Source organism: Doryrhamphus excisus, chromosome 5 (genome assembly GCF_030265055.1).
Source record: "Doryrhamphus excisus isolate RoL2022-K1 chromosome 5, RoL_Dexc_1.0, whole genome shotgun sequence".
Classification (NCBI taxonomy): domain Eukaryota; kingdom Metazoa; phylum Chordata; class Actinopteri; order Syngnathiformes; family Syngnathidae; genus Doryrhamphus; species Doryrhamphus excisus.
Window position 1 is genome coordinate 24877208 of NC_080470.1, and position 23460 is coordinate 24900667.

The 23460-nt window shown below is 46.8% G+C and overlaps 3 protein-coding genes across 4 annotated transcripts; 1 reads left to right on the forward strand and 2 right to left on the reverse strand.

Annotated features, from left to right (window-relative positions):
• Positions 1–2: 2 nt before the first annotated feature.
• On the reverse strand, positions 3–8974 carry rab3b (RAB3B, member RAS oncogene family). The gene is made up of 5 exons (XM_058073942.1): positions 8753–8974; positions 8036–8260; positions 4477–4595; positions 4286–4410; positions 3–1456 (listed from the first exon to the last, which is right to left on the reverse strand). The coding sequence occupies exons 2-5, from the start codon at positions 8258–8260 to the stop codon at positions 1272–1274; spliced, it is 654 nt and encodes a 217-aa protein (XP_057929925.1). The 5' UTR covers positions 8753–8974; the 3' UTR covers positions 3–1271.
• A 1144-nt stretch (positions 8975–10118) lies between these two features.
• si:ch73-389b16.1 (coiled-coil domain-containing protein 18) lies at positions 10119–11426 on the forward strand. The gene is made up of 2 exons (XM_058073943.1): positions 10119–10984; positions 11120–11426. Exons 1-2 carry the CDS (start codon positions 10810–10812, stop codon positions 11335–11337), a joined length of 393 nt encoding a protein of 130 aa, XP_057929926.1. The 5' UTR covers positions 10119–10809; the 3' UTR covers positions 11338–11426.
• Positions 11427–13333: 1907 nt separating this feature from the next.
• nwd1 (NACHT and WD repeat domain containing 1) lies at positions 13334–23282 on the reverse strand. 2 transcript variants are annotated; one of them, XM_058073923.1, is made up of 20 exons: positions 23266–23282; positions 22697–22951; positions 22263–22348; positions 22073–22189; positions 21647–22001; positions 20302–21580; positions 19887–20090; positions 19660–19813; positions 19462–19579; positions 19218–19382; positions 18946–19143; positions 18753–18875; positions 17747–17946; positions 17413–17673; positions 17254–17344; positions 17016–17164; positions 16663–16936; positions 14406–14959; positions 14192–14297; positions 13334–14122 (listed from the first exon to the last, which is right to left on the reverse strand). In XM_058073923.1, exons 2-20 carry the CDS (start codon positions 22827–22829, stop codon positions 13824–13826), a joined length of 4866 nt encoding a protein of 1621 aa, XP_057929906.1. In that variant the 5' UTR covers positions 22830–22951; positions 23266–23282; the 3' UTR covers positions 13334–13823. The 2 variants fall into 2 exon arrangements, with proteins under 2 accessions (XP_057929906.1, XP_057929905.1); XM_058073922.1 differs by lacking the exon at positions 23266–23282 and having other exon boundaries at positions 22697–23189.
• Positions 23283–23460: the final 178 nt, after the last annotated feature.

Sequence of the window (23460 nt, forward strand, 5' to 3'; positions counted from 1 at the left end):
CATTTGATTAAAGATTATTATTTTTACTATACTAAACTGCATCTATAATATACAAACATTGACAATAGTTTGTACATTCACTTTGTGCTTCTCCCCCAGACAGGGGTGAACTGACAACAAGTTTACATCAATTTCTTTACACAGCATCAAAAATAACTCCACAGCATAATAACTTCTAAATCTATCATTTACAAAGTCACCATAAATAATCAACAATATCGTCATCAGTTACACACAAAACATGAGCTGTGTGACACAGCTAAAGAAGCATTTTGGCAGAAGATTGCACCAGAAATGCACTCAAGTTTCATGTTTTTTCCTTCTTTTGCACACATACGTCATTTCTTCAACTCATGATGTCACACTTTGCACAAACACAAAGCACTCACAACAGTAAATATCATGATAATCAAATGCAACACACACACACACACAGGGAAGGAAACACGACAATATCTTCTCATCCGCCATGTGGGCCCTGGTACGAGATACACGCCACGAGTGGGCCACTCCGCAGGGCTCGCTCATTGAGTCTCACGCCATCTTCCTTCATTACTTCTTTGCTAAGTGCAATTAGGGAAGCGTTTGCTCGTGCGAAGAGCACAGCGAGGACTGATGAGGGCAGCTGCAGACCACCCTGAGAGTTGTGCGTCGGTGGCGCGGCCTTCAAGTGGAATACGGATTGTTCTAGAATGCAGCTCAGTGAGAAGCAGCCAATCAGATGGTGAGCAGCAGTGGCAGTTGCTTCCTGCGCTCGCATTATTTGGTGTGCTTGAAAATAACATTTCTCCTTTTGTTGATTTGTCTTAAGTTTGCTTCCTTTCATAAAAATGATACAAGGAAAAGTGCAATGAGTTTCGCTAACAACATCAGCGAATGCAATCATCTGAAGACAAAAGCTTTTTTTGTCTGGACTGCTGGCAGTCAGTTTTTTGTGATGTTCAGGTCATGTTTTGACTTTCACATTTGAACATATTGAAGAGTTTTGGGCTACAAAGTGATACAGTGAGGTAAACAGAACAAATCAACTCGTTCACATGTGTTGCGCCTTGGCGGAGGCCCACACAATGAAGACAACAAGACAACAAGATAGATGATGGTCAAACAAGTCAAAGTATGTGTGTGTGTGTGTGTGTGTGTGTGTGTGTGTGTGTGTGTGTGTGAGAGAGAGAGACACAGTCATGTGACCCATGTGGCTTAGAATGATTGACAGCTCACTAGCATGGACTGAGGAATGTTAGGATAGTTGATTGACGACAGCTGCCGACCCATCAGCAGCACTTCTGAGGTAGCTGGGCCGGCTTGTCACTCAGTCTGGTGGTCTTGGCACCGGGGGCTGCCGGCACCTCCACGTCGACTCGCTCTGACATCTTTACGCAGATGATGTCCACCAGGCGCTCAAAGACCTGCCGCACGTTGATGTTCTCCTTGGCACTAGCCTCATAGTATTCGAAGCCTAACAGCACAAAGATAAGAAAGATTGTAAAGTTCTCCCACACCGGTGGTGGTCACTATTCATTTATTGTGGCTGATGTGATCTTTAACACCGAACAACACATTAGGGTTCATATTTTGGTAGAATTGTGCATCCATTGTTTCATCTTGACAAGACGTGGTTTAAATCGTTCAATACAGCAGAACCCATTTATGTCGACTGGTTGGTTGACATAACCAAATCCAAAACCCACTTACTCTGCTAAGAAATTTGACACCAGAATTGACCTCTTCCGCTTCTACAGGAAGCTAGCTGCAACTGCAGACATGGTACAAAATGAATCCGACAAGTGTACAGCTTGAGGTCAGAACATTCTTACACCTAGCTGGCAACCAATGCTGATAAACTAAGATGGAGAGCCAAGGTTTGCCCCATGGAAGTCGCTGCAGAGGCTGTCGTCAAGCTGCTCAATGATCGGTGAATATGAGGCCAAGCCCAACGCCAAACCATCAAAGCACTGTTAGGAGAAGCGGAGGATGCCAGTCGGTGGCTCTGGTTGAAGAAGAAAGACATCTCCTGACCCATAAAGTGACATCAGGTCCACAGAAGAGTTGAAAGCAGATGGGGGCACACCAAGGTCACACCTGGGATGCCAGGTGTTGCCGATGAGGTCTCTGGAGGTGTTGTGGGCCTATGAAGGAGAGTGCCCACCTGACGCCACCAAGGAAGTTTGAAACCCAGCCCCCACCATGATGTCACCATACAGTATATTACCACAGCTTTGAGATGACTGAGCCATACATCAATAACATTTCTGCCCAAGAATAGATAATAAATAATAAGTAAATAGACAAAGGTTACAATTTAAACCTAAATCCATGCTATATTAAATGCATCTCCTATAAAAGCACATTTTGGTTCAGGAACAAGAGCAAGTCCGAGCATCTTAATATCTCATCTAAAGAAAAATGTACTTTAGTAGCACTAATGAAAGATGCTTGCTTATAAACCTACTGATGATCTGAAATGAGAGTTACAACAGGTACTTTAGGGCCGTGTGAATCGCGGACTTAGACAATAAAAATGTAATCTATTGTTAAGTGTGGAATCTCATAGAAATGGACATAATGTGAATGAAATGCTGCCATCATGAGGAGAAGTGGAGAAGTAGGGACATTCAATCGTGTCAGAATCTGATCAAGAACACTAGCCCTCCGTGCTCCGAACTAATCATGTAAAAACGGTGACCAGAAACACCAGTAAATGTTGGCAAGAAAAACATTTGAAGACCTCTCTACAGGGGTTAGCTTAGTTTAGCAGAGCATGATAGTGCGGATGTGTGGGTGCGACTCCGGCTGTACGAGCGTGTTTACACAGTTGTCTTTTAGTGCTTGTTAATGCAAACCAGCGTTTTACAGTGCCCACTGAAGTCAGGCAAGTCCTGTGTGAAATAAGGACGAGAGGTTTGAGGTCTTAACCCTCAACAGACATTCGCAATAGACATAACCGAGTAGTTAGCATGTAGGCCACACAGTCAGAAGATCAGGAAGACCTGGGTTCAAAACTCCGCTTGGGCATCTCTGTGTGGCGTTTGTATGTTCTACCTGTGCGTGTGTTTTCTCTGGATACGCCAGTTTCCTCCCACATTCCAAAACATGTTTTCATAGCTAGCAACCACCAGCTTCCAAACAGACATGGCTAAGCTCCAGACCAGTTGGATCATGTACATGTAACAAGTATAATGATAGCACTAATATAAACAAAGACCTTTTAGGACAATCATTCACAAAAGGAACTTAAACCTTAACCATTTCGTCAAATGCAATACTACATGCCACATTTGCAAAGTAATCTACATTGAATGACAAAAACAAGACAAACAAGCCGTAGGGTAGTTGGTGTTTCCTGTGCAATAGCAAATAGCATACTTGTGCTCCTCCAGACACTTTTTGGATCTCCATAATAATAATAATACATTGATTGATTCCATAATAGTAATCCATTGATTTCACTATACTTTTAAAATAAAATGTTTTTGTGTTTGGGGCCACCAGGTGGTTTTATGCCTACATAGGTTTGCTTTCCACTATGACACGTCCTCTTGCAAGTGGACGGGTGGAACACATGTTGTGAACTCCATCCGTCCATCCATTTTCTATGCTGCTTAATCCTCATTAGGTATGCTGGAGACTATCCCAGGTGACTTTTGGACAGGAGGCGACGCACACCCCAGACTGGTCACCAGCCAGTCGCAGAGGCCTGTATTTTGTTTGTCTCCCTGATGAACACGATGGCTGAAACATGTTGGGACTGAGTAGGGCCCATTAAGACATGCTGTAAGACATTTTAACAGAGTGCCTTGAATTTTTGCAGTTTTGGCCATTTATTTCTTTATCGTCGGCTTAAGTGGAAATTAATGAGATGGTCCTGTTGACATAAGCAAGGTCGGGTTCCACTGTAGCAGAATTTTACCACGTGGTTTAAAAACAACATGTGACTTTGGCGTTTGACCTGAAGTTGTTCAAAGGGCAAACATTATAATATGCACTCAAACACAAAGCAGTCAAACCAGGAAACGTCTTGTCCAACAACCGCGGGATGTCCCTATAGAAACAACACAACGTCTTCTACTTCCGTCACCTTTGTGCTTCGAAATTATTTTCATGTTTTTAAAAAGATCTTCTACCAAACACGCAGTGAAACTTGTGATGGCTTTCTTTTGTGATTTAAAGTAAAAGAGGAAGTGCACATTGTAGAAGGCCAGAAATGAAATACAAATTAAAGTAAAAGAGGAAGTCCACATTGTAGAAGGCCAGAAATGAAATAAAAACAATTAGCTTTGCTCCTCACCCAATTGGTCTGCCAGGTGTTTTCCTTTCTCGGGCGCGACCACCCGCTCCTCGTCCATATCACACTTGTTGCCTACCATGATGACCTGGGCATTGTCCCATGAGTACGTCTTGATCTGAGTGGCCCTGAAAGACAAAGACATCAAAAGTGAGGCGTCCAACACGAAGACCGAGCTGTGGCCAATCACGTACCAGTCCTGCACGGCGTTGAAGGACTCCTCATTGGTGATGTCATACATGAGGATGAAGCCCATAGCGCCACGGTAGTACGCCGTGGTGATGGTGCGGTACCGCTCCTGTCCCGCCGTGTCCTGGATGTAGAAACACATAGCCTCAGAGTCAGTAACACTTAATCAGAATCAACTCATGGCTTTTCTAGGCCATTTCTAGTTTCTACAGTATGTATCCATCAGCAGCACAATTGTGAGGCCCTGTCTGCATTGATGTTGAGGAACCCATGTATGGAGCACTTACACGCAGGTGGAGGCCACATTTGGACAGTCGCAGTTCCGAGACCCTTAACAAACTATGATAAGAGCAGAGGTGGGTACAGTAGCCAAAAATTGCACTCAAGTCAGCGTTCTTTGGAGTGTGGATGTTGAGAGTAAGGTGGGAAGGCTGTAAATTTTGGGAAACATCATCCGTAGTGTACCTTTGAAACCTTTGAATTGGTGGGTGGAGGGTAGACACCCTCATCAAAGGCCAACTTTACTTTAGGAAGCGAAAGTATCCATCCATTTTCTATACTACTTATCCTCACTAGGGTCGCGGGTATGCTGGAGCCTATCCCAGGCGGGGTACATCCTGGACTGGTCCCCAGCCAATCACAGGGCACATATAGACAAACAACCATTCACACTCACATTCATACCTATGGACAATTTGGAGTCAACAATTAACCTAGCATGTTTTTGGAACGTGGGAGGAAACCGGAGTACCCGGAGAAAACCCACGCCCGCACGCACAGGGAGAACATGCCAACTCCACACAGAGATGCCAGGCAGAGGGTATTCCCAATCTCCTGACTTTGTGGCCCACATGCTACCCACTCACACACGGTGAGTAAGTCACAATTAAATGAAAAAACTACTCAAGTACTAAGTAGTGAGGACTTATGATGTTTTTGTTTTCATTATGCCCTGCGAAATAGACAAAAATATAAAATAGGAATGTGCAGATACAGATACCCAGGACTTCAACTGAAACAATCCTAAATCTTGATAAAATGACATAAGTTCAGACGAATTCAGCCACAATTCAAATTGTCATTTACACTGGAAACAACACAATAGGCTCAGCTGGCAGAGATGACAAATACAAAGCAGCATGTCTACACAGCGCTTTAGTATGTATCCATCCACTGTGTGTGTGTGTTTGCATGTTGCAATATGCGGCCCAAGTTAAGTTTTATGACACACATATTTAGTGCAGTTGCGGCGGGCGGCGCTCTTGTTCTGAAGGCCAGAGGTGTGTGTGTGGCGAGGGGGTTGACGGTGGCTTGGTGAGACGGTGAGTTGAAGCATAAAAGTTGAGTTGAAGAATAAAAGTGCCTCCTAAAGCCGTGGCTGTTGTCCTTTATTCGCTCAGCAGTCATCCAAAGACCCTCGGTTACACTGGGATCTTTTAGCAGTAAACATGACTAAAAAGTCTCTCACTGGTTCCAGACACTGGAACACTAGTGTTGAAATTGAGCAGCAGTTTTGCAATTTGAAGAAACGAAAGGGATCCATACATGAAAGGTACAGCTTCTTGTGGGTCCACAGGGATTTTGTGTAAGGTCAGGAGTCCAACGTCACTTGTGGTTACGTTGGATTAGTGAAACAGCATGATGTGACGGCACCCGAGGCAGTAGTCTCTGACAAACCAAAACAAACAACTTGTGCAAACAGTAATAAATAGACCAAAATAAAAGTAGTGAGCGTAAAGCAACTCAATATAGGAGAGTAGCTACAACTACATTTATTTGCCAATTAATTGTTGTGTTAGTTCTGCTAATGATCGGATCCTCAGTTTTTCATATGGAAGTTTTTATTTCTAATTTCTCATCAGCTTCTCCTTTCTTTGCGGTGATTGGTACAGGCACGAGCCTGGAGGCACGCCAATGTGAGTGCAGGCCAGATGCATGTCATCACCTGATTGGACTCTTTCAATTTTCACCTGGAGGAGGGGAGCCTTAATTGGAGTATAAATCCATCTATTTTCTGGACCGCTTATCCTCACGAGAATAGGCTGGAGCCTATCCCAGATGTCTTTGGGAGAGAGGCGGGGTACACCCTGGACTGGTCGCCAGCCAATCACAGGGCGCATATAGACAAACAACCATTCACACTCACATTCATACCTATGGACAATTTCGAGTCCCCAATTAACGTAGCATGTTTTTGGAATGTGGGAGTACCCGGTGAAAACCCCTGCATGCGCGGGAAGAACATGCAAACTCCACACAAAGATGCCTGAGCGGGGAATCGAATCCGGGTCTAGCTGTGTGGCCTGCACGTGTGGCCTGGAGTATATAGTTAACTATGATATAGGCCTTAACATACACCGAAATGAAAACCTCAATGAAGTAACATTAAAATGCTTTGGAAATTTAAATATGGTGGCTTTTGCAGACATTTCCTCACCCTCTGACTGAGGATTCATGGTTGGGCTCTCACTATATAAAGAGGTCAGGGTCAATTGCTGGCGGCGCCTGTTGTGTGTGCTGGGGGAAATGCTGTTGGACTGTCCTGTGGTACCCGGAATAAGTATGAAGATCTCAAAACATCAGTTTCTGGTGTATACTTCAGATGCTACGGCTATCCATTAATGCTACAAAGCATGACTCCATCATACATTACATCAATGCTACATAAATCCATCCATCCGTCTTCTAAGTCGCTTAACTTCACAAGTGAGGGTCACAGGGTACGATGGAGCCTATCCCATTTGACGTGCTACATGAATTCTATCAATACTACATCAACGCTACATAAATGTTAGATCAATGTCTAATCAGCACAACATCAATACTACAGCAATATCACATCGATGCTACATCAGCACTGCATCAAATTCACATAATTGCATGAATGTCAAAACAATGCTAAATGCTACAGCAACGCTACATCAATGTCACATCAACAGTACATCAATACCACATTAATACTACATCAATGCTACATCAATATCACATTAACACTACATCAATGCTACATCAATATCACATTAACACTACATCAATGTTACATCAAAACTACATCAATGCTACAATTGTACGACGTTAATACTACAGTCAATGCTATATCAATATCACACCAATATCACATTAACACTACATCAGTATCACATCATCACTACAGTAATGTTACATCAATATGACATCAATGCTACATTTATACTACAGTCAATGCTAGATTAATACTACATGAGCCCTCAGAGTAGAGAATGGTCAGCCCTGTCAGAGGTCAAAGGCCACAAGCACATATCAATACAAAGGGTGTGAAGGTGTTCATGTATGCAACAACGACCCCCCCCCCCCCCCCCCCCCCCCAAGGAGGCTTGTTAATATGACGGCAACACACTCTGATTGTGTCTGTATGTGTGCGTGTGTATGTGTGAGAGAGCTACTGCCATGGCAACATCACCATCCAAGCTGTGCGATGGCAGCATCAGCAGGCTGTATGATGCGCGGTGGTGACTGATATTAGAACATCCATGTCACATAGATGAACTGTGTGTGCGTTTGCATGTGTATATTGTGTGAACTCACCCAGATCTGCAGTTTGATCCTCTTGTCGTTGCGGTAAACCGTCTTCACCTTGAAGTCGATGCCCACAGTACTGACAAAGGAGTTGCTGAAGGAGTCGTCGGCGTAGCGAAACAGGAAGGATGTCTTTCCCACGCTGCTGTTGCCGATGATGAGCAACTTGAACATGTAGTCAAAGTTCTGGTCCGATCCATCCCGTTGACCGTAGCGTTGGTCCGCTTTGGCCATCTGAGATTCGGTTTGAGAAAGGAACAGAAAGGAACATGGTCATCTTTTACAAAATATAGATTTTTCTGTCTGCTACTTCTTACTATTTACTGAGATATCAGGTAGCAAGTTAGCTCGTTATCAAGTTAAGTGAAGTCATGGCAGTGGTGCTCGCATACATGTCTCCTGGACTGTACTACATCCCCGATGATGCACATGTGTTCCTTTTACTATAACAAAGCCATTCAAAAGAAAAGACTGTCACGTGTCACAGTGCGTCTGATTGGCCCACAATGCTACATGTGACCTTCCAGTGGAGCTGATGACAGCCATGGCATCTCCATGGCAACTGGACACCTGCTGAGGAAGACTGTGAGGTGACATCATCACCCATGGATGCCATACGACCATTAGCATGAGCAGTATGTATGATGATGACGATGATGATAATGGTTATAATGATGGTGACGAAGAAGAGGTGGTTATTATAGGATGCGGACATGTCTCTCTTACCTCTGCTGGGCGTGTCCTCTCAGCTGACTGCGAGACAAGAACAGCGCGCGAGGTGTGCGAGTGGCGGGAGGCAGGCGTCGTCTGGCGGGTATTGAGGCTCCCGAATGACGGGAACGGTGTGCCAAAGAAGGCTCGCCTGCACGCGACTCAAGGTGGGGCGCGGGAATGTTCGCCTCCTCCCACTGAGGCCCGGGGCGCGTGCACGCGGCTCCTCCTCCTCCAATGCGCGCTCCTGTGAGCAGGTGCTCGCGCGCCGATATGAGTCATCGCCATCGTGCGCGTGTGAGGCGCGTGCGTGACGGACCAGCTGTTTGTGAAGAATGTCGAGGATATGTCCAGAAGCTTTTACCTGAAGTCATGAAGACATGTTCATTAAGCCCACATCATCAACATTATTATTACTAATGTGATTGCTAAAGTTATTAGCATTATTGCTGACGTTATTTCCATAATTCTACACGTGATTATATCTTGTTTTCTGTGTACCTAATGAATTATCCAAAAAAGTGGCTGCATAAAGCAAGCGCTCCCTCGTGTGGACCAAATGAGAACTACAGATGGGACAAGACGTCTTCTTTCGGACAGCAAAGAGGCATTGTAATAATAGCAATGATTAAATTATGTCCAGCAACGTATTATAGAGACAGCTATACTGATGCTTTGCATAAGGGTTTGGATGATCCGACTTGTTTTCAACAGGGACAACACCAACTTTATCATTAAAGCATTCAAATAAATGCCATTGTGTCTTAAATGTTAAGCTGCCAGAGGACTGCCTCCTGGTGCAATCACGCTTTGTATCTCTTTGTATATTTATCTTTATCCATGACATTGGTTATTTTTATCCCAAAACCTTTATTTGCATGGCAAGCTGGGATTGGCCGAGAGCTTCACTGTGGTTAGCACTCTAGCTAGGCCAGATATGTCCAAAGTGGGGCCCACTTGTCATTTTATTGACAAGTAAAGTAAAAAAAAACAAACAAATAAAAAAATTCAGTTTGTGGCTCTGACTGGAAAAAGTATTGGACACTCCTCAGCGATTAAGGCTAATGCTAACAATGTTTATTAACAATATGTTTTAGCACGCTTCCAGATGCGGCTAATGCTTGTTAGCATGTTCACCATTGTGGCTAATGTTTGTTTGCATGTTCTCTAGCAGGACTAATGCTTGTTAGAATGTTCACCCTTGTGGCTCATGTTTGCTAGCAGGTTCTCTAACATGGCTAGTGTTTTTACTATTTTTGACTAATGTTTGTGAGCGTTAATTTTTAGCATGATTACTATCATGGCTCACGATTCTTTGCATATTCAACTCTGGGGCTAAGGTTCTCTAGCGTGGCAAATGCTCGTTAGCATATTCATCATTGTGGCTAATGTTTGTTAGCATGTTCACCCTTGTTGGTCATGTTTGTTATGTTCTTTAGCACTGACAGTGTTTTTTTTACCATTGAGGCTAATGTTTGTTAGCATGTTCTCTGACATGACTAATGCTTGTTAGCTTGTTCTCGAGCATGGCTAATGTTTGTTAGCATGTTCATCCTTGCGGCTCATGTTTGTTAGCAGGTTCTCTAACATGGCTAGTGTTGTTAGTATTTTCACCATGTCAGCAAACTTAGCAAACTTTCCAACATCGTGGCTCACTTTTGTTAGCATATAGCATGGCAAGTGTTTGTTCGCATTTTCACCACTATAGCTAAAAAGCCACAGACTAGTATTATTGTTCTAAATGCCATCCTTGTCATGAAAATATTAGTTCTAATGTCCATACACATGAGTTTGGTCTCAGACAGGTTCTCAAAGAGGTTCTACGTATGTCTGACCAGGTTGTAGGAGACCATGTATGTGGACCAAACATTTCAGGAACCGTGCACAGAGAAGAGTGTTTGGAGGCCTTGTGAAGACAATCTCATGATGAGCTACAACTAAGCACGGACTGTTCTTATGGCCCCAGGACATGAGGAGGAGGGGCGTATAAAAATACAAACATGACAAAAGTCCAGACACTGGCAGACTCCACTGAGAGTCCTTTCCCGACAGTCTGGTTCTGATCCGCAGACATGGACAAGTGCGATGATGAACTGAGTCCCAGAGAGCGAGAACTGCTGAAGATTCGCCGCGACAGCGACACCAAGGCGGCACAACTGGTGAAGATGGAGAAGTTACTGCAGCAGACCAAAGACCTGATGGACAAGAAGGCAGAGTCTGGGTGTGAGAAGGCCCAAGAGAACATGGGTGAGAGTTTCTCTAAATGATTTTTAGTGCTTCATTTCAAAATGTCTCCTACTGAAGAACATTCACACCTCCTCAGTCTTCAGCACATCTGGTGCCTTGGTGGAGGTAAAAAGTCCTGTGTGTGAATGTGTGCAGTGGAGGACCTGGAGGAGAAGGTGCGGTCCAGTAGGCGTCACAGGAGGAATTCTCTGCATCACACTCAGATGTTGGAGAGCCAGATGAAGACGGTCAAGGGGGAACTAGTGGGGACACTAGACCACCTCCAGGAGCTCCGCAATGTCCTCCAACGCTCGCAGCAGAAGGCTGAGGAGCGCAAGGCCGCCATGGAGAAGCTGGCGGCAGGCCTCAGGTGAAGATAAAGGTGACCATGAAGATCTCAAGGACAAAAAACAAGGTCACTTTATGACCTAAACAATATACGAGACATTTGATGCAAACATACTTTTTGTGGAATAAATGCAAAGAAAGACATTATGTTCTTCTTTCTTACTTCATAACATTGTTTACTAGCCTGGTCAAAAATGTGGCTAATGCTCGTATGCTAACACGATGCTGTCAGGGTAGTTAATGGTAGCATGCTAACACAATGCTAGTTAGTGGGTATGGTCACCAGCTTGCCTACTTTCCCTGTTTATTTTGATCACGCTGAGGCTAACAACAGGCTGTTTGGAGTTTTGAAAACAATGAAATATGTGTGAAAGGGTAAATGCATCTTTAGCACGCTGCAAGCGTGTTCTGCCATGAACATTCGGTGTGGTTGCTGCGGTCAGTCATCTGAAGCGTCTATTTGGGTCATGCCCGTAGCAAAACTGTGTGATCAGATGCAAGTCACATGATGATCCTCCGACTCCGCAGCCCTCCTCATCCTGCTCCTCTCCAAGATAGAAAACAAACAAAAGCAAAGAAACTTGAACTCAATCCAACATGTTTTTAAATAGCTATTCCCATAAGAAAAACAAAGGGGGTATTCTGCGAAGCCAGTTAAGTGGGTTAACGAGCTGTGTTGCGTGGAAAGCCGGACTTGTGTGTTCAGGGATGGGAGCTCTCTTTTAAAAGAAGCTGTATGGCCATGGTAACTTTAGCTCAACTCATAGTCTGACCGGGACCAGGTTATGTCCAGGCTTTCAGCTTAAAATGGCCTATGAAAGTGCCACTGTTAACTAATTAAAAACTAATTATTCATTCATTCATTCACCGCTTTTTCCTCACGGGGGGTGCTGGAGCCTATCCCAGCGGTCTTCGGGCGAGAGGCGGGGTACACCCTGGACTGGTCGCCAGCCAATCACAGGGCACATATAGACAAACGACCATTCACACTCACATTCATACCTATGGACAATTTGGAGTCGCCAATTAACCTAGCATGTTTTTGGAATGTGGGAGGAAACTGGAGTACCCGGAGAAACTCCACACAGAGATGGCCGAGGGTGGAATTGAACCCTGGTTCTTTAAGTAATTAGATCCATCCAAAATAATTTGGAGATGGCGTCACCATTTGTAGCATTTATTATAATTAGTGTTCACTTGCGTATTCACAAGCTGCATGCTGGAATATGCCAGCGATCCTCCCTCGCTCTATTGGTTTTAGCAGTCTTTAATCTGTTGGAAACTCTTCATAACCAGCCATAGTAAACTAATAGCTCATCTTGTATAAAATATATTGATTGGGGTTGTTTTACTTTTCAGCATTAAGTAGACTAATATGACGTTCATGTAAATGTGCCAAAAGCCAAAGCCAAAATCCGTCCAAGTATTGAATTCTGTTTGGGGGATTCAGGGATTGTTGAGTTGCATCCTGACCACAAAGCCTGGCTTGGTTGAGCCACTTTCACTGTATACGCCCAAAATCTGACTTTTACTTTCTTAAAGGGGACCGATTATAATTGTTGCGCTTTTCAGACCTATAAATGCACTTAGAATGTTATATTCCTGTGTTAATGTGCCAAAGTTTCAGATAATGAAGTTTGAGTATTTGAAAGTGAGTACTGAAAGATGTTTTGGATGGCTGAAAACGCTTGGGTTTCAAAAAGGCGTGGTAAAAGTGTTCCTTTGTGATGTCACAGAGGGACGGACTTCCTTATATGTAAAATCGCTGCCCTCCCTCTGCGCTGTGATGCTGTTTACTTGCGAGCGATGCCTCAAATTGATGTAGACAAACGTTCAAATGCTAAAGCTACTTACCATTTAGAGACGTCTTGAAAGAACCTCTTTTCTTGAGAAACTTCTGGATCGGATTCGGGATCCAACACTTATGGCTGTTAAAAGTGGACATTTTGAAAAGATAAATAGTTTATTATCAGCTCCCATGAAGTTAACGGCACAAACCGGAACTTTTTCTATGCATTCCAGAGTGTGACCAACCAAGCAGGGTGGGCATGCCTGGAGGTACCTGAACAACCACGAAATCCAAAGAAATACAGCTGGGTGCAGATTCTGGAAGAACTAGAAAGCTTTCTGTGCTGGTTATCGTGTGTAGCTGCTCTACAGGGGTCAATACAAAGGACCAAAATAAGCATAAAAGGTGCGCTTTAAATATTCACTTTTGAGCTTCAACAACATTTTAGTTGACTCAAGTTGTTGAATAACATTCAGTGAAACAATTATCAATAAGATAAATATATTTATTCACGTGTTGACTACTAAAAGGATCACAAATAAAATGTTTCACTATCACTAGCAGACATTTTGCGAAAGAAAAACTCAGAAGTGGAGTCATTTCAGGCCAAAGGTCACCAGCTCTCATCACTTGACCTGAAGTTCACCCCAACATGTTAGAATGCCCAGTAACCCGAGTCCGCTCAACCATCGTTTCCTGTTAGCACTGTTTGCATTGGCAAGGTCAGAGGAGGGTACACGTGGATGAAGGCTGAGCTTTGCAGCTGAGCGTGAAATCGGCAGGGTTCAAGTTTTGCTGGTGTGACACATCCCCCCGCTGGTCAGCACAGACCTGGTCTGTGGAGGTGACGCGGCATTGAGCCTTGATCGTCCTCAGCGGGTTATGGTCAGGCCCGACATGGTCAGGACAGTGGAACACTTCCTGAATGACGACGCCACGCTGCGCCAGAGCCACAAAGCCGTTCCTGTAGGTCACCATGGCGACCACAGTCGAGCCCACGTATTGGACCAGCAGGAGGTTTCCTGACAACACACAGCATATGTCACAAGGTCACAAGGTCACAAGGTCACTCGACAGTGGCATCTTCATACCTGTGATCACATCCCAAACTTTGATGGTTTTGTCCCGTGAGCCTGTGAACACCACCTTGTCACTTTCTGAGAAGGTGGCACACACCACACCCTCTGAAAACAGCCCCTGCACACACGACCATGATGATGTCACTTCCTCTTTAATGTACCTTTGACCTAATTTTGGGTATGTTAGCCTAACTAACACAGCTGACTTGAATGTGTGTGTAGTCACCTTGTACTCCATGACATGGTTCACAGCAAGCGGCTTGAGGTTCCACAGTCGCTGCACAGCATCCTGGGAACCTACCAGGAAGTGTGTGCCCCGGTTGCTGGGGGTCAAGCATGTGATGGTGGTTTGGTGGCAGTTTAGAGCGATGCTGCTGCGCTGGGCGGCATCGTAGAGTGTCACACGGCCGCACATTGTCCCATAAAGCAGGCGGCGGTCCGACAGCACCGCCACGGCACTGAGCGGGCCGTCCTCCGCCAACAGCTGCACGCGCTCCAGTGGACCTTCCACTGTGGGCAGACACTCCCTGGCGGCGATCTCGAAAATGCACAGTGAATCCTCATAGGCCACCACAGCATGTGTCTCGTGCACGCTCACCGCCATACGCAGCACAGCGCACTGGCTCTCTGATGGCGGGATGCACAGTGTCTCATCGGGAAGGTCCAAAGGATAAATGAGCACTGTGCCGCTGCTCAGGCCCACCATCAGGAGGCGTTTCTGCTGTGCCAACGCTACACAGCTTGCCTTTGCTGGCAGAAACAGACGCCCGGCTGGCTTGCCTGGAAGCACAGCAACAACACATCAACAACACTGTTAGGTAAATATGTACTTATTTGAAAATATGCTGTTAAATGTACGTAAATATCACATTACTGTACTCATAATCAAAGGATTGTTATGAGAATAATGTTGCATCAACACACCTTTTGAAACTCTTGATAAAAATAGTTGAAAAAAGGAAGACAAGACTGAAATTAGTTCAACCAATCTAAAATAAGAGCATCTTGGCTTAATTAGGCAGTAGAAAGACCAAGCCAGGATGCGCAGACACGGATTCATCAAGCCCGGTAAAACCAATCCCGGATCAGCGCACACACACGGCTTCCTGACATGAGCACCCCCGTTATCGATCACTGATTCGTCATGGCAACGAGAGCTGTGTGCTTTTCCCTGTTGGAAGCAGAAATCCTCATAGAGGTTTACGAGGAGGTAAAAGAGCAAATAAAAAAGAAGGGCAACAAAGAAAGTGTGGTAAAATATACAGAGGCGGCCTGCAAAACTTTGTGCGTAAGTAGCTCACACTGCTCCGCTCAAACTATCATAATTGCAATCCAAATAATTATTCATTCATTCATTCATTTTCTACCGCTTTTTCCTCACGAGGGTCGCGGGGGGTGCTGGAGCCTATCCCAGCTGTCTTCGGGCGAGAGGCGGGGTACACCCTGGACTGGTCGCCAGCCAATCACAGGGCACATATAGACAAACAACCATTCACACTCACATTCATACCTATGGACAATTTGGAGTGGCCAATGACACTGACAATTTTGTTATGTATGTTTATGTAAACATTGATGTGATTTCCGGTAGAGCAAGGGTGGGCACATTTTTGTATTTTTGACTTGCAGGCCACATTGGGCTACAAAAATTGCATTTACAAGTTAAATAAAAAAACTAAGCGCTAAACAAAACTTATAACTTAAAACTTTTATTTTCACATGCCTGCAAGGCATGCTGGGTAGTCCAGCTGCAACAACAATATGAACTCATTCATTCATTTTCTACCGCTTGTCCTCACAAGGGTCGCGGAGAAAACCCACGCATGCACGGGGAGAACATGCAAACTCCGCACAGAGATGCCCAAGGGTGGAATCGAACTCAGGTCTCCTAGCTGTGTGGCCTGCACGCCAACCACTTGTCCACCGTTTAGCCCACTTTTTGGTATCATGCAAACCAAATGTCAGATTACGAAAGCTGGAGCCTATCCCAGCTGTCTTCGGGCGAGAGGCGGGGTACACCCTGGACTGGTCACCAGCCAATCACAGGGCACATATAGACAAACAACCATTCACACTCACATTCATACCTATGGACAATTTGGAGTGGCCAATTAACCTAGCATGTTTTTGGAATGTGGGAGGAAACCGGAGTACCCGGAGAAAACCCACGCATGCACAGGGAGAACATGCAAACTGCACACAGAGATGGCCGAGGGCGGGGACCGAACCCTGGTCTCCTAGCTGTGAGGTCTGCGCACTAACCACCAGACCGCCGTGCCGCCCCAAATAATTATTAATTACAGCTATTTTTGTTGTTTAACAAACAACAACATGTCAACACATCAATAACTTGCCAACTCTCCAACATATGTATGCAAAGTGCCAAGATCCAATGCCATCCGCATCAGTAACGTTGTAGTGATGTGTGGACTGCTGCCCCTTCATCGACTGTAAAACTACTGTAAATATACAACGTAACAAACCTGTGTGGTTGTTCCAGCTCACCACTTGTGCAGGTTCCTGTTGACTCACGTAAAAAACGTTCTCTGTGTCCTTAGTGACGGCTACATGGGCAGAGCCCGCGGGGATGTGGGCGGTGGGCTTGTGGCGGCTGTCGTATTTCACAGCCCACACGTGTACACAGGAAGCGGCCGCACACGTAGACAGCAGGAAACACTTGTAGAAAAGAAGACTTGTGATCGGAGCATCAGAACCACAAAAAACATCCAGCAACGCTCCAGTGGTCACTGACCATACCTGACACACACAGACACACACAGAGTTAAATCTGAAAAAGAAGAGTACAAAGTGAGTGTGTGTTTGTGTGGTGTCACACTCGTATGAGCTGGTCCACGGCACCAGTGGCAATGAGTCGTGCATCAGGAGAGATGCAAGCACACGAGATGCGGTCGTCGTGTTTGAGCTTGAGGAAACTTTCTAAGGAGTCCATGTGGATGTTGAAGAGGCTCAAAGTCACACCACTTCCTGCAAGATCACGTGACACACACACACGCACATACTCATTGACTTCCATACAAAGGAAGCCGACAGGCTCGCTTCAATGCTTACTTTACCTGCCATGAGGATTTTCTCATCAGCAGTCACAGAAAACAAAGATGGCTGTACAGGAAACTTGACACAGGTTTGTTTTCCTGACTTGGAGATCTAGAGTCACATGATCACGGTCAACATCAACCAATCATGGATGGTCACCTGGCCAGAGAAGAACACACCTGATAGAGAAAACCTTCTGTGGAAACCAGGAACACTTTCCCGTGTTTGGGGAGTGTGACGGTGTTAATGGGGGTCAAAGGTTGCCCCCAGTTTTCCAGCTGAATCTCTACACTTGAAGGCCCGGCTCCAGGACCAAATATTCTCACTCGGCCGAAGTCTGACAGAACCATGACAGAATCCTCCAGAAGTCCCAGACACAACAAGCGTTCATCACTGCTGACTGGAAGCGTCGGAATGCCGTCTGATGTCAACATGGACACCTGCAAGCCCGGGATGAAAAACAGGAAGAGGAAGAAGAACAGGAGGAAGAGGAAGAGGAGGAGACTGCGGCACCTGCGTCTTGTTGTACACAAAGATCAGCTGACCGCACAGATGCAAGTGGACTGGTGAGGGGGTGTGGTCAACAGGCCACGCCTCTTGAATACAAAGCATCTGTTCGCCAGTTGTCAGGTTCCACCTCTTCAAAGAACCATCAGCACCCAATGAAAGGCAGTGGGCGGGGCTGTCAAGCAGCTTGAGTGACAGGATGGCAGCTGCAGGAGGGAAGTTTAATAATGATTGTTTCCTAACGTACAAAAGGAGTAGAGGTTTGCCCTGAAAGGAGAGGAATGAAGATTAGCCGCAGCAAGACGGAGTATATGTGTGTGAATGAGAGGGACCCAAGTGGAAGAGTGAGGTTACAGGGATAAGAGATACAGAAGGTGGAGAATTCTAAGTACTTGGGGTCAACAGTTCAGAACAATGGAGATTGTGAAAAGGAGGTGAAGAGGCGTGTGCAGGCAGGAACAGGAGCAGGAACAGGTGGAGAAAAGTGTCAGGTGTGATAGAAGACTTTCAGCTAAAATGAAAGCAAAGGCATACAAAACTGTGCTGAGACCAGCCATGTTGTTTGGTCTAGAGACAGTGCCACCAAGGAAAAGACAGGAAGCAGAACTGGATGTAGCAGAGATGAGGATGCTGAGGTTCTCATTGGGAGTGACCAGGATGGATAGGATCAGGAAAGAGTACATCAGATGGACATTAGATGTTAGAGGCCTTGGAGATAAAGTCAGAGAGGCCAGACTGAGATGGTTGGAACATGTCCAGAGGAGAGATAGTGAATATATTAGTAGAAGGATGCTGCCAGGTAGGAGGCGTAGAGGAAGACCAAAGAGGAGGTTTAAAGATGTAGCGAAGGAGGACATGAGGGAAGTTGGTGTGAGAGACAGATGCAGAAGAGGGTTGGATGGAGAGATTGATTTGCTGTAGACCCCTGAAGGGAAAAGCCGAAAGAGAAAGAAGAAGAAGGCTAATGTACGATGTAGATGTAAATAAAAGGTTTGCGTTTGCGTGTACAAACCCGTGTGTGCGCTTAGTGTGCGTTCAAGGTGTCGGTCAGCAAGGCTCCAGGCCGCCATGACCCCCTTGTCTGAACCAGCGACCAGAAGCCCTGCCTCCACACTGATGTCCACACAGACCACACCTGAAGACACAGCGAGGGAGTGACATGTGAAATCAGCGTGCACGGCAGGAGTTGTTGTGTGACCGCTGACCTCCCCGCAGGCCCGTCAGCGAGTGCTGCAGCGCCCCCCCTGGCGGCGGCAGGAAGCTACACTTTGGAATAAGGACCGGCTCGGAACACGTTAGCAACAACTCCTCACACTGACCACACAGTCGACCAATAAGTGAAGGGAAGGGCGTGGCCAAATCGCACAGTCTCGCTAGCAACTCTGTGTAGAAGTGGGACGCCCCTGAGGCGGGAGAGAAAACAAAATGGCAGCACAGCATGGAGACATATGAGGCAGAGTCATATAATGCAGCAGACCCATGTAGCCGTCCAGGAAGTCCAGATTGGGTTTGATAAGGACCAGAGCATCTCGCAGGAGGCGGGTCTCCGTGCAGTCCATGTAGATGGAACACTGGTCCAAGTCCTGGATGACACTGGACACGCCCATCACGGCACTCTTACAGTAAAGCCACTCGCCACTGCCTGAGACACACAGGAAGTGACAAACAGGAAGTGATTGTCTTTATCAGTTCTGCAAGTGGGCGGGGCTTTAACATGTCACCAATGACATCCTGACGTAGCTCCTCCCACAGGCCAGCGTGCAGCAAGTGATAGGGCAACTCCTGAAGCTTCCTGACATTAGCCAATCCCGGAGCAAACCACAGCGGCTGGGGCGGGACCTGATATCCCACAATCAGATGAGCGATCCAGCCACAGGATTTAAACCATGACAGGCAGGCTTGGTCTGGAACTTGGCTACCTTTCTGTCAGCGAGTAGCAGCGTCAGGCCGGGAAGAGCCACTGGCTTCAGTTTTCCAAACCACACACCCTGGAAGTACTCTGCCAGGATGGCCAGGCTCCGCCCCCTGCACTCTGATGTCAGGTAGCGTGCCGAGACCGCCTCCCACAGACACCTGGTTGAAACAGATACAACATCAAGTCTGTGAAACATCATCTGAAGCCATCGTTAAAATCTGTTTTCATCACCGCTCCCTGAAGGCCATGGTGACAACGCCGCGTGTCCATCGCTCTTCCAGGTGGTCCTCCAGGTCCCTTCGGAGGCGGGACCACAGCATGGGGGGCAACCGAATTAGGGAGGGTGTGGGTGGGAGGGAAAACTTGTATACCTCACTGATGACATCATTATCCAGTGACATAATGTCACGTAGTTCTGCCTCCAGCAAGCCTTCCCTGTAGATCACATGATGCAGCATTCCCACTTACTCAAAAGGTCATGCCCCCAGCGTTACCTTTTGAGTAAGTGGGAATGCTGGGGTGCGTTAACATTAAACACAGAGTATGAACACAGTGACAACATGCAGAATAAAACACCTGTAATATTAATAATCAACATGGAAGCATTGTGGGCGTGGTCAGATTGTCAAAAAAGTTCTCTACTCACCTGGCCAGTGCAATGTAACCCAAGGCCCCGCCCACTAGCTCCCTGCCATGTTTCTCCTCTAGCATGAGGAAAAGCTCCGACATCATTTCCTGTGAATTGGTGCCCAGGCAAAGGCGTGTCAGCGGGGTATAGGAGGTCCAGCGTTTGGCGGCAGACACAATGAGTCGGAGGTGGAGCGGACAGCCCGTCGAGTCGAAGCTTTGCAGTGCGGCGGTGGCTTGCTCAGGGGTCATCGTTCGCTGCGACCCGCTCAGCTGTGATTCCAGGATGTGTCGACCTTCATCACGTGTCAGGCGCTCAACTTCAAAAAAATACTCCAGCGACTTCAGCTTGAGGCGCACAGCGGCGAAGGCTTCGCTGTTGGTGTCCATGGAAACAACAAGGTGGACATTTGGCGGGAGCTTCTCCGGCAGCCAGCACAACGTGCGATGGTGGTCACACAGGCGGTCAACAGCATCCAAGATGACGAGCAGTACGCCACCTTGCTGGGAAACGGAGACCAGAACTTCCTGAAAGAAGCTGACCAGTTCCTGGTGATTGCTCAGTGAGATGGGTAGAGCTAAATCACACGCCAGACAGATTTGGAAGCAGAGGCTGAGGAGAAGATGGTCAACATCTTCTCTCAGAGGATGGTGAGCCCCGAGCAATCTGACCACCACCATGGCCTGGGCCTCCAGCACGCTCCGCATCTTCTGCGCCAGCTTACATAAGAGCGCCGTCTTGCCCATCCCGGCGGCACCGTGCACCACCAGTGGCCTGTGACCGATGTTGGTGGACTCCCACATGGTGAGGCACAGCTTAGCCAGAAGCCCCTCCCTACCGTAGAAGCCACAGCACACCAGTTTGCTCAAGGCAAAATGGCGGCTGACCTCTTCCTCCACCCACTCGTATTTGTTTTCTTCTCTTGGGGTTCCCCAAACTTTCCTGGTACCGCTCTCCAAGGAGAGTGCCGCTGTGATCTTAGCCTTCATCTGACACACGAACTGCTCGCACATGGTGTCCAAGTACTGAGCGTGCTCTTTGCATCTGGGCTCTATGACTCCCCTGCTGAGCTCCACGCTGTGCACGTTCACCTTGTCCTTGCATGAGGTGTGGAGACGGGACTTGAGGCCAGCGAGGAGCCCCTGTGCTTCCGCATCTAACAGCCCATCAGCAGTGGCGTCCATGAACCTGGCGAGACGTCTCGGCCCACCCCTCGCCAGGCGAGGGATCTCTCGAATAAAGAGCAGAGCAGAGGTGCCGTCCTGCTCTAAACCGTGCTGGAACTCCCGCTCTGTGACTGCCAACGACAAAACAACACATGAATGAGCCTGAAGAAAAATGGGAACTATGGGAGCGACCTGACCTGATGTGAAGAAGACGCATCGCTCATCTACTGTAATGTTGCCGGCGGCCGCGGCCTCCCTGGCAGCCGAGCGCAGGTGCTGTAACAATTGCGCCTCTATCAAACGCCAGGAAGCCACCTCCTCATCACGTTTTGCTGCACTGTCAGGTCGGAGGTCACTGTAGTGAGGGAAGCCAGTTGTGACTGGAAGCAGAACGTAGGTGGGTGGGACCGCGTTGTCGTCCCTCGTGTACCAATGGTCGAGCATACGGACGGCGTCCGGCTTGTTGGCCAGCTTGGACACAAACAGCTCAAACTGTTTGCATGGGATCTCAGCAGGAAGCGCTCGGTGGCCGTAGCGGTTCCCCAACAGAGCCTTCAGTGCCCAGACAGGAAGTGAACGCAGGGGTGAAGTTGAGCTCACAGATGGGCAGTGCTAACACTCACCACGAAGGCGGGACCAGCGGACATCTTCTTGCTGATGGAGATCTCTCGCAAGGAGAGCTCACAGGCGTCATGCTCCCCTGACGTCACCTTTCCCATCCCCCAGCGCAGGTCTACCACCTAAGTAGAAAGTGACATCACCGAATGAGCCACGCCCACCCTGACACAGGCTTCAAGGTGGCGGTGGACAAACCTCAAACACCAATCCCAGGTTGCGGCACCATGAAAGGACTTGTGGGTATGCTTTCTCCAGAAGAGCCTTCCTCTCACCGCTCATGTCTACACATCACAGTCGCCGTAAAGACCACCATAAAAGAACGTAAATACTAATAATCTGTTCCAGGGTCAAAGTGAGGCCATCATAAAATGAGTATGAATAAAGGCATTGTTAACTGTCACACAACTGGACAAAGAATAGTGTGATCACTCTAACAAACGAGAGACTGCATGCATCTGGGAGGTGAGTCTCTTCACATAAAACATTTTAGTTGCTGATATGAGGCCAGGACACTCATATTTTTTTCTTATTCCCCCCCCCCCACAAAATTGAAACATAACATTTATCCAGTCAAGGCATCACTGCGATCACGCTATTTCACCTGTATGTGTGTAAAGACTATTTCTAACCTGTAATGGTGGAGCTGATGAACACACGGATCATGTTGCTGGTCTTCATCACGGGAATCGTGTGCCCTCTCAGAACATTCCGCATGTTCCCATCGGCATCCGATGATGCTGATGATGGACACGCTGCCTCCATCGTGTTCTGATGCTTCTTCTTGCCTCACTTCTTCTCATGTGTTCCTGTGATGTGTGTGTCAGCATCTTTGTCTCCCTCAGAGTAGTCCCGGGAGACTAACACTTTTCCCTGGATACTCATGCCTGCAAGAACAGTTGCCTCATCACTCATTCTTCATTGTCTTGAAAGCCTCACTGTCATCTTTATAACATGAGAAAGTACACATCAAGTATGAACTTCCTTAAGCAGCAGTTAGCATGTCGGCTGAACATGAAGACCAAGACGGTTCACAATGAAACTGCACTAGACATTACCAGTAAGGTGAGTAAGTAACTGGCTGCTTTGTAGCAAGCGTGGCTGTGCAGGGCTAAACCTGCTTAGCAAAAGCATGCACATGTAAAGTGCAACAGTATGAACGCAGGTGCTTTAAGTTTGGCCCGCTGAGTGGGTAAGTCACCTGAGTGTTAGCAGGTGTTAAGGGAGAGCCCCCAAGGCGCCAATTACACTGGCAACATGGCCGCCATCAGGCATCAGCATGATGACAATAACAAAGCCATCACAAAGCCGACAGGCACACAGCTACAAATTGCTGATGTCATCCTACACACAAATGCAGCTAATGGATTACCTATATCTTACATCTGACAACAAA